The following is a 19,512-nucleotide window of genomic DNA, read 5'->3' on the forward strand; positions in this document are numbered from 1 at the left end:
GTCAATTCCAAACATCTATTAAGCATTACATGAAAAGCATTTTTACAAAGTAAAATGGACTGTAGGAACATATTTTATAAAGTTGTGTATTCTTAAGTGGTTTACTATAAGATATGCAAATTTACAACAAAAGATGCTCCTACAACACCATCTGCAAACAAGTAAGTGCAGATGATGATAAGAAATGTAATTTCAGGTCATTAGTTTTTTCTGCCAATCCCCACAGATTACCTAGAGGACAGCATATTCATTAGGATATGAGCAAATTAGTCTTGCTAGAGAAGACAGGAGTGGATGGAGTATGGAAGTTTGAGAACAGAAGAGGAGGTGTGACATAGCTACTGTGGAGAATGCTGAAGGGCTAAGCCCTCTACAAGTTCCCTTGCTCTATCCCCTCCTGTCTTCTCTAGCAAGATTGCAAACAGATTGCAACCTTAAACTTCCTATCTCTCATATCTGCTTTCAAACATAATCGAGTCTCCAGTATCCTTTAAAAAAACCTTCACTAGATTCTCTCAACCCTCAGGTTATTGCCCTATGTCTTTTCTTACCTTTTTCAGCCCAATGCCTAGAAAATCTGCCAATTCCAGATTTCATTAGATGATAAATTCACTCAAAGGGATTATAAAATATTCTAATAAAAATATTGTTATAACATAAACTAATATCCATCTGCTTTATTTCTGAAAAATAAAAGAAACAGAATAGTCTTCTGTCGTAACACTATCTTTGAGGATGAAGCTGAATGCTATACAATTATACTGGCAAAGTCTGGTTCTGAAAAAAGATGAGAAGATGTGACTCCTTCCCTTTTTGCAGAGGTAGGGGACTAAAGGTGTAAAACATAGCATATATGCAGATTCAATTGATATATTGGCAGGTTTACTGAACTACTCTTTTTGTTCCTTTTGAAAATTTTTCTCCAGGAATGATTCATTGGTTGTGGGAACAGAAAGCAGAATTGTAGAAATGAAGATGACAGAAAAACAGAGATATGTAAAAAAGCATTTTTAAACCAACTGTCTTTGAAATCCATACCAAATAGTATTATTAGAGGTAATATAGAAGATAAGGTTCCTTTGGCATTTCAAGTAATATAACACTTTGGATGGGCTCTAAGATGGACTCACTTTATATGATATCCTGTTTTAAGGAGTTAAGACTACAAGAAAACTCCAGTATATAACAAACATTTTAATAAAATTGAATTTTAGTAACATAGGCAAGAATCATATAGGATGAGGAGTAGATACATTGAAATTTGTATCTTTGGAAGGGGTGCAAAAATTAATGAGGTCACACCCACTAAAATATTTTATATAAATAAATGCAATAAAAGAGAAAATCTAGAATTAAAAATTCAGACAACTGCCATATTTACCTTTCTCTCCCATATCTGAATCTTCCCCCTCCATAATTCTTTGGAGTCAATTACATTTTTTATATCATCTAAGGCTACAATATCAGCTGAAAGATATGCTGCAAATTTCTGGCAACTTCTATAAGAATAAAGAAAATTAATGCACCTTAATATGTTTCTCCTGGGATTTCAAGAATGAGAAGAATAGAGGCAGACTCTAAAAGTGAGAATCATAAAGAATAACAAGCTCTTCAAATACATTTAACCACAGAACCCCAACAGCAACACATACAATCACGGCTAGCCCACCCTTAAAAAACCCTTATTTGCACTTTCCATCTCAAGAGATTGTCCTATATAGTTCCCAAAGTCCCACTAGAAAAAGAACATCTATACTCCTTGGTTCCACTTCCTCCCCACCCAATCCCTCTTCTCTTCAATTAAAATACCCCAGTTCCTTCAACCAATACTCAGATGGCATCATGTGACGGCCTTTAACCATTCCGGTTGCCTTCTTCTAGTGTACCAGGGTCATTTCGAAGATGTGACGTCCAAAATTGAACACAAAAGCCCAAAGACAGTCTGATCAAAGCAGAGTACAATGGTACTATAACTTCCCTTATCCTAGCCAGGAAGCCTTTCTTAATACAGTCCAAAGTCCCATTAGCTTTTGGCTACAACATCATACAGTTGCAACTTAACTCAATTTGTAGTACACTAAAACTGCAAATCAGTCTCCTTTTCTTGATGTTCATTAACCATATCCCTTTAACGATACGCTATTGAATTTTGCCAGCAATCAAAGTTAAGCTCACTGGCCTATATTTGGCAGAGCAGCCTATAACTTGCAGAATCAGGAACTACAAATGACAACGGTCATATCCATGTATCAGCTATCGCTGCTACTACTCATCATTTTAGCCTTCTTTCAAACTCAAAATGTGTTCTAACATACACTCAAGATTCAGAGAATTTTATTTTCATCAACATGAAACAAAATAACACAATAATTTTTTTTTAAATTTAAACTTACAATTTCATTAATTTAGAGATTTTCTAGTATGGATACTTTCTCCAACAATGCAGATTAGCAACTTTTCTGTAAATTATAGTCTTAAAAAGTGATAGGGATACTGAGATAAAATGACTTATCTATGGTTAGGGGGATATATGTTGTATATGGCTAGTATATGTCAGAGGCAGAACTTGTAAACCAGATTGGGTCATTTTAACAGTCAAATTTTCAAAATTGTCTAAACAGAACTTACCCCCTACAATTATTTGCAGCTATGGTAATTTTTGCTGAATGCCACTCCCTCAAGTGTTTCAATGCACCAATGACAGGTAAACAGTCTTTTAATTTTGAAGAATCTTGTTCAAAGGGTTGTAGTATTATATCTATCATTGCTCTACCTAGAAAGGAAAAAGTCATCTTATAGAAAGTATTTTGAAACATTAAAACTTAAATTAACTAAAACATCATCTTAGCAATTTTATGTTGTTGGTTACAAAAATTCAGTTTTTAATGGTTCAAAATAATATACTTAAGGATTTCAAGGGTCTTAAGTGAAATATTTAAATTACATCCTTGATCTTGAAAACAGGTTTTAGAAACATAGGACAAAAGAAGCACTGCAATTTACTTTTTAGTCTGTATCAAAAACATCTGACTAGGGCAACATTAAGAACAAATCTGTGCAGATTTCTTTTTATTTTCCTTTTGTTCTTAATGCTAAAATCAAAAGGGATCTCAAATTATTATAAAAGCTTAACATATAACTCTATATTTCAATCTAGACCACACACACACACGCACATGCACACGCGCACACACACACCTTGCAGCAAAAAAAAAAAAAAAAAAAAAAAAAAACAGAGGGCAAAGTTGGACAACAGAAGACAGTTTACCGAGGCTAGAAAAAAAACAAAATAGAATTGAATAGTCTATTGAGAAAAGTTCCTAACTGGCCAAGATCATAGTTTGAATTTTGCTATTTATTCATAAACTTAACTAAAGTTAATTAAATGAACTTTATTAATCTATTTATTCATATATTTTGTCTCTCTGTCCACGTAAATCTCAATTTCTCACCTTCAACAACTAAAGTTTGGTAAAGAACTTCCAAAATAGCACTGCACATTGAGTGTTCTTCAAGTTATGTTGATTTTTATGGATGCCAGATAATATCAATTGTAATAAGTCAGAAGGTACATAATTCAGAGAAGAATATACTAGCATTGCTTTACAACTGCCCCACTTAAATGGAAAAAGATTAAAATAGGTATTCAGCACTCAACATTCTTTTATGTCTAATCTCTTTTTGATCTAGTTACATGAAAAGAATTCACACTTTTTAATTGACAAATTTTGTCAAGTGGTGGTACAAGTTTTATACAATGTAGTTACTGTGAGGTCAAAATCCATTATCAAGGCTAAAGGTGGCTCATCAGCACCTCAGGATGAAGTCTGAATTTAACAACTATTCATAGAAATTATAAAGCTCAATTGCAATTCACTAGAACTCAGACATCAAAAATGGAAAATTACCAGGAGCAGGGAGTTTGTCCGATAACTGGTGCAAATTTTCTGCAACTTCTTCAAACAGTCTAAAATTAAAAATTTAAGTTAGGAAAAATATAAACACGCATAAGAGCTTCAATAGAAAGGGATTTTGGGTTAGATCTAATGACAAATTTTCTGACTGTGAAGATAAGTCATTGTCATGGTTTATTTAGTAAGGCTAATGTAGCTTTTTTCCCCTGAAGTCCTAAAAAGGGGGATGCTTATCAATCACAGATGGTTAAGTAGTATAGCCCTATCTGAAAAATATAACCTCCTAAGAGTCCGTCTAAAATTTACCTTTTTAATTAAATTTTGCTTATAATGAATGCTTTAACTGATGAAGATATCTTAAACCATCTGTTATGAAATCATTATTTATTGAATTTGACTTCATAAAGACTAGTTTTCTTTTAATCAATTAATAGGCTCCCTCTCATGGAGATAATTATATATGTCTTCCTTTTTACTTCTAAGTATTCTCTATTTTTCTACTACCATTAGAAGATGAAGAAAAAGACAACATCAAACAAACAACCTCTAAGTTACTACAGACACATTAAAGAACAGGTAATTTTTAAAGTTTATACTTTTATGTCAAAATATTCATCTAGTTAGAATGATATGAAATGCTACAGAAGCAAAAACACTGTGTGATGCTATATGATTGTCCACTAGTCAGAACCACTGAACAGGAAATTATTAGTTGAGCTTATTAGCTGGGTAAAATTAGATATTCTATCACACTTTTCAACATTTACAAGTGAAAGAAAAATCAAAACAATTACATATTTCAAGTTTAAAGCAGGAAAATTAAGAATGAGGTTTTGTTTCATAGTCACCAAAAAATGGGCAGGAGCTGACTTAAAAACAATATAGAGTAAGGCTCAAGAAATCTCAGGTGTCAAGTCACTGTGGTACCTAATGAGGTGATAATAGCACCTAACATTTCTGGCATTATCTAAATAAGTGTGAATAACATTATATATAAATATATACACATATATATAAAACTCTATATATGTATAACTATTTGTTCATGTTAGAATTTTATTATCATAATAACTTGAAAAGCAGTTTAAAGCAATGGATAGCATGATTCAGTGTGAGAAGTAGTGGTAGAGTAGACCCACTTTGAGGGGATAGGGGTGGGAGGGGTCCTCATTGGCTATCATCATGTACATCCAACATGGACTTGCTTCTCTAGGAGAATTCAAGGACAAAGGAGAAGGGCCAGAAGTCTTCAAGGCTTCCATGATACTATATATAGCTTAGTAAGCACACCGGCCAGATGTGTTCAATGACATCTTCAGGCCTTTCAGAAGATTCTTCAGAACCCTCATATATGGACCATATCATTTTGGTGTCTAATAAAAGGTGAATACTGAAGCCCAACAGGTGGTAAAATTTGTTTTTAATCTTATAAGCTAAAAAACAATTCATCTTGCTCTGAGAAAGTAAACAATTTGCTGAGGCATCTCACAGAGTTTGTCCAGTTTAAGTGTCATGTCCATTAAAAATACTTAAATTTGTACCAAGTCTATTCAGAGGATCACAGATTTAGAGCTAAAAGGGATTTCAGGAGTTGTGTATTCATAACTTTACTTTATAGATGAGGAAATTAATATCACTGTTAAATCATTCTCTGACTTTGAATATTAACATTTTTTAAAGCATGCACACGTACTCAGTCAGGGACAGTGATTCCCTGCTATTACTATCCTCTTCCTCCAAACAATGAACAGCATTCAGACATTCTTCAATATCTGTTTGGAGAGTGTCCTCACTTTCCTCTTTTTGTATATCAAAATGTATTTCTTCCCAATCAGAACTACAAAACTAAAAAAAAAAAAGCTTACATTAATAAATGCAACACCTATTAAGCAAAATATTCAAAGATAACTGAAGTGTGTTTTCCTTTTGAATTACCTGATAAAATCCACATATGGCTTGAACTGCAAAGAACCATTTCTTGGGACCTGGAACACCAACCACTGAACAGGCTTAAAAATAAAACATTCATTTATAACAACATTATATCTTTATAATTTACAACAAATTTAAGTCAACAAATGTGAAGTACCTATTATAAATTGAGTCAGTCAATAAGTTCTTATTAAGTACCTAGTGCTTATGTGCCAAGCACTGTGCTAAAAGCTGGGGATAAAAAAACAGAAGCAAAAGATAGTCCCTGCCTTCAAGGAGTTCACAATCTAATAAAAGAGACAACAAGTAAACAACTACATACAAATAAGCTATATAAAGGATAAATAGGAGATAATCGACAAAAGGAAGGAACTGTAATTAAAAAGTTGGGGAAACTTTCCTCTAGAAGATAGAATTTGTTAGGACTTGAAGTAAGCCAGGGAGGCCAGCAGTTTAAGCGAAGGAGAGAAGAGCATTCCAGGCCTGGGGGACAGCCAGAGAGAATGCTCCGAGCTGAGATATGGAGAGTCTTGTCTGTGGAACAGTCAGGAGGTCAGTATCACTGGGTCAAAGAGTACAAAGAGGTGGTACAAAGTCTAAGAAGACTGGAAAGGTAAGGGGTCAGGAAGGGCTTTGAACACCTAACAGAGTACTTCATAACTGGAGGTGATAAGAGAGCCACTTAAGTTTACTGAAGGGGAGTTGGTGGGGAGAGAAGGATGACGTGGTCGGAATTTCGAGGCTGAATGGAGAATGGTTGGGAGTGGGGAGAGACAAGGAAGGCAGACTCATTAGCAGCTGTTGCAATAATCCAGGCACGAGGTGATGAGGGCCTGCAACACAATGGAGGCAGAGAGCTAGAATAATAAACAACTGTGGGAAACATAATCCTTGTTGTGATCTTGGACAGGGATAATGGCAAACAAAATGGGACCTTGTGTTTTGCTCTTTTGGAATGCTTCTCAGCACTAAGGTAATCAAGTGCCTTTGCTTGAGCCTTGCCTTTGTTTGAATCAAGAGTCTTTGACTGAATCAAGAGTCTTTGATGACCTGTTTAAGTCACAAGAAAGCCTAAGTCACATGAGTTTGAGTCACATGGTTGTGACACCCTCTGTGAGCCGACTCTGAAGAAGTGTATATATACTCTGAGGTGTGGTAGCAATTAGATTTGAAGATCTTTCCCACCCATTAATAGGCCACGTGACCTGCTTACATCACAGGAAGCCTAAGACACATGTGGTGGGAGGAGCTTCCTGACAGGAAAAGGAAGTTATGTCACAGGAAATGCAGAGAGCGAGAAAGATATTATGGCTGCTAATGGCCACCTTTGTGATTGTTAGAACTGAACAGGCTGACTCGGCTGTACTGTGGGTTTGTTTTGTAGAAGACCCCAGCAGGGGGTCAGAGAGGTTTTGGGATGGCGAGGCTCCAGATTGTTATTGCGTGTGGAATGTTTTACTGCCGTGATAGACTGGATAAATGGCTTGAGGGATATGGTTCTCTGGTGTCTGAATAAATGGTTTACTTCTTCTACCTTCTATGTGGAGAGTCTCATATACTTTGCAATACAGAACTACATAGGCATATTCACAGTTATCGCTGATGTGGTGTTTATTGCCTTACTGATACATGAGGTTAGCACTTTGTTTTGGGGGCTCACTCACTGGAAGACTGTTCCTGTGATTTGGCCAGACAAGACAGGGTAGGAGCCCCACCCCCCCCTTTGAAAACACAGATGTTGGTGCTTCTCTCTCTCTCTCTGGTAACTATGTATGTATTCCTATGGTCACACAGAAGCCTGTCTGTTGATTTGTGTTATTTTCTCTGTTTGTAATTTCTGTTTGTATTTGCCCTGAAGTTTAGGGTCCTGACTTTTTCTCCTGAACTAAGTGAATGATATACATATATTTAATTAAAGTATGATTGTTAACCTCTTAAAGTTTCTTTCCTTAGAAAAACTGATCAAAGAACCCGTGCTAACAGCCCTCCTGTGTGCTGGTATTTTTGGTCTTATTGTTGGTCTAGCACCTCCACAGTAGCTGCTAGCAGCATTGTTGTTACAAGTCACTTTCTCTCTTATTATAGCTCTGAATATAAGACGGAGTCTAAAACTTATACAACCTCATAAAAGACACCTTCAAAATATCACAATATAAAACTATCAAGTTTAAAAAAAAAGGCAAAACCAAATTTATTCATTCACAATGTGTATTCGAAAGAGGTTGACCTCAGATCTTACTCACAATCTGAAATGCCCCCTCCAGGGCCTTATTTTTATAAGGTTTGATACCAGATTTATTACCTAGATATTCTAGTTCAACTAAACAAACTACATATAAAGTTTTTACCATTACACAGAATCCCATTGGTTGATATATGACACATAAGCTAAAATAAGCAAAAACGATATGTCAGCAGGGTCACAGGCTAGGTGAAGCAAGTACTATCTCCACTGACCAGGTGGTGGCAAGATGGACGGGCTCATGTTGGACAAGAAATAAAGGTCTGGATAGAAAAATAAATTGGGAGACTTTCCAAAACATCAAGGCATCCCACCTAAGCTGGGTTTGAACATGGAATTTGAGCAAAACAGGATGGAGATATCTTTGTCACCATTCTTGTGGTTGTAAAAGTGAGCCTCATATCTTGGTATACAAGCAGTAACCAAAACTTTAAAGTTTGAGGCCCACTACAAGAACCTATCTTTCCCTATAGGATTTATGTAATATATCGAATTGATTGAAATGCAGTAGGTGTCCAAATGAATTATTTCTCACAATAACCAGCGCAGCTTTAGCAGTGGTGAGAATGGAAACCAAATTACAAGAGAAAAAGTAGATAGTAAGAAAATGGAAGCAATAAGACACTGGGAAAACATCTCTACTACTACACCCAATAAAGTCAATACTCTTATCACTGCCACATTTCCCTTTTCATCTAGAACAGAACCACACAACACTTGGGCCGCTTATGGCCACCTGTAACCAGTGAGCTGAAGTGTACAAAAGGGGCCCACGAAAAATGTAAAGGATATAATTTCAGCTTAAGTCATCCTCAGGCCCCAAGGCTGTTCTCAGACAGAGCTAATAGGGCTCACTGACTCTTTAAGAAGTGACTAAGATGCCTAAAACCCTTGGGCAGGCCTGCACAACATACCACCTGAAGGCCACTTTGGCAGGCCCTCTGTTGTGAAGGCCTGATATAGATCTTTGAAGAATATGGGGAAAAAAAATCACATAAAATGAACAAGAGGTCTAGCTGTGTACTGCCAATAATGGTCTTTGAAGGCAAGAGGTGTGCCTAATCTTTTATCCCCCACTGCATCTAGCACAGCTCTCTGCATATAGCAGTTATCAAACAAATATTTGTTGAATGAATTCCTATAGCCAGTAGGAACTTATTACAGTATGGGGATTTCTCCTCTACTTACCAGGGAAGGTACTATCTTCTGCATTCATTGAGGCACTAATGCTTCTTTTCACATAATGATAAACATTTGCTGCTGTTAATCCTGCAACAAAGAACGAACACTAACTTAATAAGACTCGGTTGTGTGGCTTTGGTGCCAAATACAATAGGCCTCAGATATTTCAGATCACAGAAAGAAAAAATTCCTCAAAGCCAAACACTTAAAACACAGTAAAGGAAGATTTTCTAATGACTTCAGCTCTAATCTGCTGACATCTAACATTACCTTCCATATACAACTATAAAATGAAATATCATAAAAACAAAGGAATTAATAGAATAGGGGAATCTAAAAATGGTTCACAGTTAAGCACTGTACCATTTGTAAAGTCCTTCCTTCACATTCCTGTTAAGAGAGGCAGAGCAAATATAACAATTTCCATTTTACTCATGATGAAATGAGCTTATACAGGTTAAGTTTCTTGCACCCCAGTCAACATGGCTTTTAAATATTAGAGCACACACTAGAATCCAGGTCTTCTAACTTCAAGTACAATGTTCTTTTCATTTTCCAGTAGAATGCTAATTTCTTGACATCAGTGGTGCTGGGGGATGTGGTCTATGTAACCTCAGAGCCTAGCATATAGAAGATGCTTAGTGAATGCTTGTTACATGAATGACACCAAATTGCCTTGACCCAGTAATCAATATAGTAAATGCCAGTATATATTGCCCTTAAGGATTGCAAAGCACTTTACAAACATTATCTCATTTGATTCTCAAAACAACTTTGAGAGATATGTTCTACTATTGTCCCAGTTTTGCAGATAAGGGACTTGAAGCAGGCAAAGGTTAAGTGATTTGGCCAGGGTCACGTGGCTAGTTAAGTGTCTCTGGCTGCATCTGAACTCAGGTCTTCCTGACTCAAGGTCCAGTGGTCTATTTACCTGGCTACCTGGCAGACACCAAAAGAAGAGGTCAGAATTGGCATAACTGTTCAGAGACTAACACCCAGTGTTATCCTAGATAAGATACTCTACTCAGGGGGTTTAGTTTCTTATCTTATGAAAACCTGCAGACATTTGAGATTCTAGGTTAAGATTATCACAGATAATGAATCCTCTGAAATTGCCATATGTATTCAAATTTGCAGTATTCAAATTTTAACTACGTAAAATATGGCAATTAATTCTAGCCCAGTGGAAACTGGAATAATTTGATCTCTTTAGGGGATTATTAGCACCAATTGGGATATAGCTGTAAAAAGGGGAAGGAAAAGGCACTGTCCCAAAGGAGCTCAATTTAGGGGAGACAACACATCAATAGCTAAGGATGTTCTAGAAATATTCAGAGGATGTCTTAGAGAGGGAGACCCTAGAAACCCAAGGAACCTTGGGCAAGTCACTTTAACTCTTGGTCTCAGTTTCCTCATCTATTAAAAAAAAATGAGTAGGGGAGGGTCAAGCAGGTTGGCCCAAATGGTTCTTAAATATTATTTTGTGTCTCATGGACTCCTTTGGCAACCTGGTGAAGCCTATGGACACTTCAGAATGATGTCTTTAAATAAAAGAGGTTGGTGAAAATAAAGACATAAACTTTCCCTCCCCTCAATCCGAATTCACAGACCTCTTGAAATCTGAGCACAAGGAAGTCCAAGGTTTAACACCCCCTGGCCTGGGTTATCTCTAAAACCTCTTTCTACCTGAAATCCCATAATTCTTACCCAAAGACTGACTGAATGACTTAACATGTACAGGAGTGAGTGGCAAATGGCTTACCCTATGACTAACTCTTGAGATATTGGGGATGAGGCTCTAGTCTAGGCTGAAAATATAAAATGTTTCAAAACAATTCACAGCTCCACCAACTACACCACTAGTGTACCTGTTTTCCCGCTGCCCCTCCAACATTTGTCATTTTCCTCTTTTGTCATCCTCATCAGTCTAATACATATTAAGTGCAACCTCAAATTTGCTTTCATTTGCATTTCTCAAGTATTAGTGATTTACAGAACTTTTTCATATGGTTGTGGATAGCCTGAATTTCTACTTTTCATATCTTCTGACCCTTTCTGTATTAGAAAATGGCTCTTAAATCCTATAAATTTGAGCCAGTTAAGTATATATCATAAATTTTATATATTTCCATCAGTTCCTTATATATTTTGGATATAAAACCTTTATCAGAAATTCACTGTAAATTTTTTTCCCAGCTACCTCTTACCCTTCCAACTCTTACAACGTTAGATTTGTTTGTGCAAAATTTTTTTAATCTTATGTCATCAAAATTGTCCTTGTTATCTTATGAGAATGCAATGGATTAACAACCGCTGCGTCAGTAAGGGAATTACAACGAGCCTGGGGGCAGAGAGATTCAGATCAAAATCACTCATTTAGAGCAGGAAGGGATCTAAAGTGAGCCCCTCCCCCCCAATTTCGCGAATTTCCCGGCCAAAGAAAAAGGCGCCACTCGGACCCCGGATCAGTGACATCCCCGCCCAGCCCGCTGGTTACCCGGAGAAAACTCAGGGCCGTCCGACGATGAAGCCGCCGGCCGATCCCCCGGCTCTCGGCCAGCCGCCTCCGCCCGCCTCTCCCCCCAGGTCAACAGCAGCAGGTATCTGTCCATGGCCTCCAACACAAATAAGATTCGGCCGCCGCTCGGGCCGCTCAGCCCATCCGAATGCCCCGCGCTTCCGTGACGCACTTCCGTTTCTTGTCGGGCTTTCCTCCCCTCCCCTACGTCACCGTGCATCGAGGACCCGGCTTCCTAGCTACCCGGCAGCGGAAGTAGTCCTGGATTGGTTCGGGAGGAGGAGGAGGAGGGGAGGGATGTTCTGTCTCTAAAGAGTTCCGTCATCATTTGAGCGTGCCTTGGTCCTCTTTTCCGGCCTAGGAATAGTAAAAAGGACAGGCGACTTGGCGCGCGGAGGGGATCTCTTCTTTGACGTAGCGTGTTTCCTGCCGAGCCTGAGCAGCAGTGGGACCCGGCCCCGATCCCGGAGCCGATAGTCTTGGAGTAGCCCGGGACCGGCAGGTTTCGGACGGGGCGCAATGTCAAGTTTCTCCAGAGCGCAACAGGTAATAAAGAGGGCGCGCGGCTGACGGAGGGGAGGGAAGGTGAGGGTGAGCGCGCCGAGGTCGGGAAGGTGCTTCTCTCGTCCCCCAGTTTCCCGTGTGCAATTCCCTACCATTCCTGACCGAGAGAAGCCGCACGGCGCGATGGGAGGAATGTCGGTCCTGGGTTCCAGTTCCGCTTCTGCCTCTGAGCGTCTTTTAACTTTGTGATGAAGCATAGCTTAATCTCCCTGAACCTCAGTTTCCTCATCTGTAAAACAAGAGGTTTGGACTCTAAGATCCCTTCCAGTTCTAAATCTGGGACCAGCTGACCTTAAGCAGCTCCCTTCTTGGGCCTCAGGTTCTGCATCTGTCAGAAGGGAGGATTGGCCAAATTCGGGGTTCTTAAGCTTTTTTTGTATCGTGCACCAACATTGGCAGTCTCATGAAGTCTATGGCCCCTTCTCAGAATGATGTGTTTAAATGCAAATAGTATAATACACGGGATTACAAAGGCAATCTATTATGTTGAAATTAAATTATAAAAAATGTGGAGTTTTTTTTTTTTTTAAGTTCGTGATCCCTGGGTTAAGAAACACTGGAATAGGCAGTTTGTCTTAAGTTTTTTTACAGCTCTAAATCTTTCTGGTTCTTCAGCACTTTCTTTCTAAACAGAAAATTAGGCTCCTGGTTACAGATCTAATGTGTGGTAAAGGTCTTTCTGGCTGAAATGAGACTGGAAAAGTAAAATTGCTTTTTTTGTACTATCCCTAGCAGGTCATTAGTGATTTTACATTTATCTGTTACTTTTTCAGTTAAAGCATTTTTCTCCCAAAACTCTGAAACGATGATAACTCAGATTTCCATCTATTGTGAGTGTTATTGTCCTTTTTTTAACGTATGAGGAAAGGAAACCGCATTTGTCTCTTGTCCAAAGACATGCAGATAAAGAGTGACAGAGCCAGGACACAAATCCAAGTCTTCTGACTCCAAATCCAGTATTTCTTCCACTAATAGCTTATCTTTATATATTATTTAAAGTTTTGCAAGATGGGTTATCTCTTATAGATTTCTCAACAAACAAAAAGAGGTGAAACCAAAAGAATAGCTGTTTGACATTCAAAGCCCTTCACAATTTAGCCCCCTTCTACCTTTGCTGTCTTCTTACACCTTACTTTCCTGCACATACTATTTGATCCAATGACATTGGCCTCCTGGCTGTTCCATGAACAAGACCCTCCATCCCTGCTCTTGGCATTTTCTCTGACTGTCCTCCAGGCCTGAAATGCTTTCCTTCTTCCGCTGGGACTACTGACCTTCCTCCCTTTAAGTCCCAACTAAAATCCCACCTTCTACAGGCATCCTTCCCAGCCCCGCTTAATTTTAATGCCTTGACTGTGTTAATTATTTCTTATTTTTCCTGTATATATCTTACTTTGTATGTATTTGTTTGCATATTATCTCCGCCATTAGACTGTAAGGACCGTAAGGGCAGGGACTGTCTTTTGCCTCTTTTTTTGTATCCCCTGTGATTAGCACAATGCCTGGCACATAGTAGGCATTTAATAAATGTTTGTTGAATTGGATAGGCTATTTTCCTGAAGTAAGAGATTTGATCTCTGGAAACTTTTATTTCCAGTAACATTCCTCAGGTTTTACAAATTATATTAGTTCTTCCTATAACTAATAAGTGACAAACACCAATAGATCTCATTCAAGTAACTCATTTTATAGTTGAGAACACTAAACTATACAGAAATTGACTTTGCTCAGCATATATGTAAGTGGTAAACTACTACTGACCCCGAGTCTAAGGTTCCTTTCCCTATATTTGTAATATACTGTGATACATTGATGATCAACTAGCTGGTTTTTATTTTTCTTTAATGAATATTTTTTTTTTCTAGCAATGGGCCACTTTTGGCCGAGTATGGTATCTCTTAGATGGAAAAATGCAACCTCCAGGCAAACTTGCAGCAATAGCATCAGTCAGACTTCAAGGGCTCCATAAACCTGTATACCATCAATTGAGTAAGTATTGTGTTAGACCAATCAACAACTTATGGCTAGAGGTCTTGGAAAAATTGTCTATGTAATGCTGGTTACTTTGTGCTTCCTCAGGACCTTTTTCATCTTGCCCTGCCCTTTCCCAATGATCCCTGCTCAGATATTGAGGATCTAGCTCTCTTTTCCTCTGCTTCCTCCTCTTTCAGTCACTGTTTCATGTTCTTCAGTTTCTTAAGTTTGACGTTTCCATGAGGTTTCTCTCCTCCTGGCTCTCCCTCTTTTTTCTTGGCTTAGTTAGGCTCACTCAATTATGGCTTTACCCACTATATTTATTCAGACAACGGGTCTTTAGCTCTAAGCCTGGCTTCCTAAACTTGAGCCCCAAATCTCCATTTACAGCAATGCAAAGTTGTCAGGACACTGGATTTGAAATGTAAAAGTTGAGTTTGAATTGTCTGCTGTTTACTACCTCTATCTTTGGACAGGTTGTTTAACTGTAAATGTTGGTGTCTGACTAGCTGATGTCTCTCTTAGCTCTAGATGGCAGCAGTCAGAAAACAGCTATTAAGGACCTGTTTTGTGCCAGGCTCTGTGAAAGATAGTCCCTGCCCTCAAGGAGTTCACAGTCTAACGGGATGAGATGTATCTTCCCAGCCGCCCTTCCATTTTATCCTCTTCAGATACTCTCTGTTCTAAGCAAACTGAATCGGACTCTCTCCCATTGTTGTTCTGGTCTCTTTTATATCTTTACTATCTCAGGCTTAGAATGGTTGTATTCTGTCCTTCTGTTGAGGATTTCCTCGAGGCCTGACTCCATTAAACCTTCCCTACTTTCCTTTCTCTTCATCTGTTTCTCTTTCCTAGTCCCCCCATGTCCCAGCTAAAAGTCCTTTCTCCCTTGAATCAATTTGATTACCTAGACCTGCCTTTTGCATTTACCTCAGTGCCCCTTATATCAGAGTATTTGTGTATATGCCCCTGCTATCCCACGTTCCATCATAGTATGGTGCAGAATGAATGCTGCTTTTAGAGTCAGGACCTGGTTGGAATCCTAGACCTGCCCCTTAATGTCCATAGGACCTTGGACAAGTCACTTAACGATCTCTGGGTTTCTCTCATCTATAAAATGATGGGGTTGGACTAGATAATCTCTTAAGTTCCCTTTTAGCTCTAAATATGCGATCTTGTGGTTCTAGTTTCTAAGCTTTTGGAGAGCCAAGTCTGGATCATCAGTATGATGGTATACTCATTGCCTGGTGCCATAGCAGGCACTTAATAAACATATTCTGAATGATTTCAACAGGCAGATATTTACAGGGGACAGTATTCCAGGTGTAGGGCACACTGTGAGGAAAAGTTTGATGCCTGGAAAGCGCTAGACATATTTGGGAAATAATTAAGTAATCCATTTTGGCAGGAGCATAGGTCATATTAGAATAATGAAAGGTGACACTGGAAATGTTGGATCCAGATTGTTTTCATCTGAGAAGTTTGCATTGTATTCAGCAGGCAGTGGGGAACTATTAAAGGTTATTTAATACAGGAGAACAGATTAGCAAGATTTATCTGGCAATAGATATTGAATTTACAGGTATTCAAACACATAGCATTGTTAGCTCCAAAATTCTCACCTCATTGCATTCCCAGAATCACGGAAAGTAACCTTTTACCTGAGCATTTTATTAAGTGTGCATAGCTTGAGCATAAGCTTTAATGGAACAGACATTTTGGGCAAAGTCCCCTGAGTTTATCACTGCTAGGTGTAAATTCTTTTTACGTGTTCGAACACTTTCATCTTAGGGAGACTTTCCTCATAGAAGTACAACTCTCCCCAAATGTCACTTATGTCACTTAGTTGTTTGTTTTAATTTGTTATGAGCATATGCATTCACAGTTCTTACTTAGTCTCTGATGCCAGAGCAGTGGCTGAAGTTTAGGTGCACACTGCTGCCTGGATTCATCTATGATTCTGACTTTGGCTGGTTTTCCCTTATTGAGAATCAGTACTTGGTGCTAGCATCTAGGCCCTTATCTTCCAGCAGAGGTGCAGGTTTCTTGTCCCTGGAGTTTCCAGAGTAGGTTCCCCTCCCCCCCTTTTTTTTTGTTCAAGCACAGCACATTTTTCTTAACATCTGTGACTCAAACATTTCCTTCATTTATCAGCCTTGATGTACTATTAGCTAGGCACCAATACATACATGATAAGCTCGTTTTCCGCCACTTAAACCTTCACACATAAACATAGCAAAAAGATAACTTCAATACATTAAAGAGCCATGATTTCATCCTTGTACATTTCTGCACCGGCACTAATCAAAACCCTTCCATGCCTTAGGAGTTAATCTTTACAATTTAATGTAGCCAAAAAAATCATCACCTGAGAGCTGTGTTTTCATTCAGTGTATCATATCCACTTGCCCAGGTTTTTCAGTAGTGGTTTGATGACCACTTATTAGATGTATAGATAGGATCCGTTCTTGGGACAGGCAACAAATGCCTTGGGTAGATTGTCCTCTGATACTCTTTCTTTCCCCCCCAACCCCACCCAAAGGATTTTTTAAAAATTATTTTTTAAAGTTAAATAGTATTTTATTTTTTCCCCAATTACACATGAAGAAAATTTTTAGCATTCATTTTTACAAAATTTTGAGTTCCAATTTTTTCTCTTTCTCTCCCTCCACCTCCCCTGTCCTGAAAATGGCAGGCAGTTTAATACAGTTTATACATGTGCTATCTGATACTCTTTTCTGATGCTGCACTGATAATAACAAAATAGCAAAAACGTTTATGCTGGGTATATGCCAGGGCATGGAAGTAGCTCAGTTATTTACATATCACATAATAACTTTTGCCTTTTGCATAACCTTTTACTTTTCAAAAAGTGATTTTGCAATAAGGTAATTCTTATAATAACCTTGTGATATAGATTGTACAGGTATTCTTTTCCTGAGAAAACTGATTCCGATTCAGTGATGTTCACAATCATAAGTGTCAAGTGGTAAAGCCAAGACTAGAATCCTTGGTCTTCTGATTTCATCTAGTGTTTTTTTCTTACCCATGCTATACCATCTTACATGGCACTCATTAAGACAGTATCTTATTAGTATTGGCCATTTACTATCCTAGCACCTGAAGAAATATTATAGACAAATAGGTTTTTAAATGCCTACTAGTCTGTCTTCTGCATATGTATCATTGCAAACGTAACTGCATCACTTTGAAGAGAAGAATTCCATCTTTCTTATGTACAGAGCAACATTCATAAGTGAATCCATGAGAACTATGGATTAGCCATAGCCAGTTCTTCTCAGTATAAGTTGTCTCTAGTTACCTACCTATTTGGTGACAAAGAACAAATGATTATTTATAACTAAAAGATGATTTTTGTCACTGTTAAGTTTTGTTTCACAGGATTTAATATACAGCTGATGACCTATAAATTTTGGTGAAAAAATTTAAGCTGTGAATCATCCTATATCCACAAGGTGGCAGTAGACCCCAAATTTAATTACAGGCAAGTTTGTAATTTACAGATTGTATTCCAAAAGGTCGTTTATAATTTAGTCTCTTGGAGTTTAGCATTCATTTTTCCAGTAGTAATAATGTATTAACTGTTGGTTAGATCCCATGGCTAGCCACAAAAGCATATTTAAAACATAATATCAAAAAGTCCACTTTACTAAAGCCTGCTCTTGTATGTACGGGTCCTTCCCCACTCCTTTTGATGTCTGGACCATGTGCCTGGCACGGACATCACTGAGTTTGAGGGTATGTAGGCAAGGAGAAGTTGGTCCCGTGCAATTTGATTGCCAACCTGCGAACAACTGAATCTGTTATTTCAAAAGTCCTCAGTGATCTCTTCTCTGCTAGAATCTCAGCTCCTCAACTGCAGAGTATACTTCATTATTCTTAACTTTACACCAGTCAGCAAGAGGTTATTAAGTGCTTCTTGTGTGCCCAGCACTGTGCTCAGCCATGGGGATAGAAAAACGCAAAGAGCAATATCCCCAGCTCCCAAGGAGCTTACATTCTCCCAGAATGGGTCCTGCCCCAGACGCTTGTCAGTGATGTGGGCCTGGGCGTATCACTTAATGCTTCTCAGCCTCAGTTTCCTTTTCTATAAAATGGAATGAATAACAGCACCTGCCTCGCAGGGTTTTTGTGAGGGTCAAGTGAGGTAACGCGAATATCATTTTGTAAACCTCAGAACATTATATAAATGCTAGCTATTATTCGCTGTTATCTGTTCAGTCACCATATGGCCTATATTAGTCACTTTAGTTCAGACCCTCATTGCCTTTCTCCTAGACTGTTATAGTAGCCTTCTAATCAGCTTCCCTCCTCCTAGATTCTCTCCCTCTCCAGTGCATTCTATACACAGCTTACAAAGTAATCTTCCTAAGGCAGAGGGTTGACTATATCGCTCCCCTGTTCAAAAGCAGGCTACCTGTTGACTCTAGGATCAGTTACTAACTTTTCAACTTAACGTGAGTCCTTCCACAATTTATTTTCAACCTTCCTTTTCAGCTTTATTTCATATACTTCCCTTTATAGTCTACATTCTAGCCAAATGGAACTACTAGCTAATTCTTAGATTTTCCTTTACATTTTCCTGCCTGTAGACATTCATTCATTCACTCCCCCACCCCTGTGCAGTGTAGGGCTGGCTTCTATATCGTTATCTTCAAGGCTAAGTTCAGGCGCTGCCCCACACCTCATTATCCCTCCTTGCACTACTTCATATTTACTTTCTCAAATACATGTATCCTATCACTTATATAAAATGCCAGCTCCTTAAGAGCAGGAATTTTTTTCTTTTTATCCTTGAAAGTCTAGTACACTGCCTTGCACCTAACAAGGAAGTGCTTCATAAATGTCTATTGAATTGAATTCATTCTAGGAACTGGGGATAAAAGTTGAACTGTGCTTTATACAAATTTAACTTCTTACAGGTGTTATTTTCTAAAACATTTCTTTCATTAGTTTTATTTTGCCCATTCCGATTCATACTGAAAGTATATACCACATCTAGGGCCTTCGGCATTCAAAACAAACCTTTTAAGAATATATTTAATGAAAACTTGCTACACAATATTAAGGTGTATGATTTTTTCAAATCAGATATCCATCTTTTTAAAAAATAAAGAATTGGATTTTCCTTTGGCTATGATGTCTTTTTTTGGTCATTTAAAAAG

At 38.2% G+C, this 19,512-nt stretch overlaps 2 protein-coding genes across 2 annotated transcripts in view; one reads left to right on the forward strand and one right to left on the reverse strand.

The window, feature by feature from the left end:
- The window catches only part of LOC118833850 (MDM2 binding protein), an 82,196-nt gene extending 70,314 nt beyond the window's left edge, over positions 1-11,882 (reverse strand). Inside the window, exons 1-7 of the mRNA XM_036741265.1 lie at positions 11,768-11,882; positions 9,277-9,357; positions 5,850-5,923; positions 5,608-5,759; positions 3,909-3,967; positions 2,629-2,773; positions 1,382-1,499 (exon numbers count right to left, since the gene is read on the reverse strand). Coding sequence (XP_036597160.1) covers positions 1,382-1,499; positions 2,629-2,773; positions 3,909-3,967; positions 5,608-5,759; positions 5,850-5,923; positions 9,277-9,357; positions 11,768-11,882 — 744 coding nt within the window. The remainder of the gene's footprint in view (positions 1-1,381; positions 1,500-2,628; positions 2,774-3,908; positions 3,968-5,607; positions 5,760-5,849; positions 5,924-9,276; positions 9,358-11,767) is intronic.
- Positions 11,883-12,087: 205 nt separating this feature from the next.
- The window catches only part of MRPL13 (mitochondrial ribosomal protein L13), a 54,554-nt gene continuing 47,129 nt past the window's right edge, over positions 12,088-19,512 (forward strand). Inside the window, exons 1-2 of the mRNA XM_036741859.1 lie at positions 12,088-12,334; positions 14,218-14,341. Of these exons, the coding sequence (XP_036597754.1) occupies positions 12,308-12,334; positions 14,218-14,341 (151 nt within the window). The 5' untranslated portion in view covers positions 12,088-12,307. The remainder of the gene's footprint in view (positions 12,335-14,217; positions 14,342-19,512) is intronic.

This window comes from Trichosurus vulpecula, chromosome 1 (assembly GCF_011100635.1).
Source record: "Trichosurus vulpecula isolate mTriVul1 chromosome 1, mTriVul1.pri, whole genome shotgun sequence".
In the NCBI taxonomy this organism is placed as follows: domain Eukaryota; kingdom Metazoa; phylum Chordata; class Mammalia; order Diprotodontia; family Phalangeridae; genus Trichosurus; species Trichosurus vulpecula.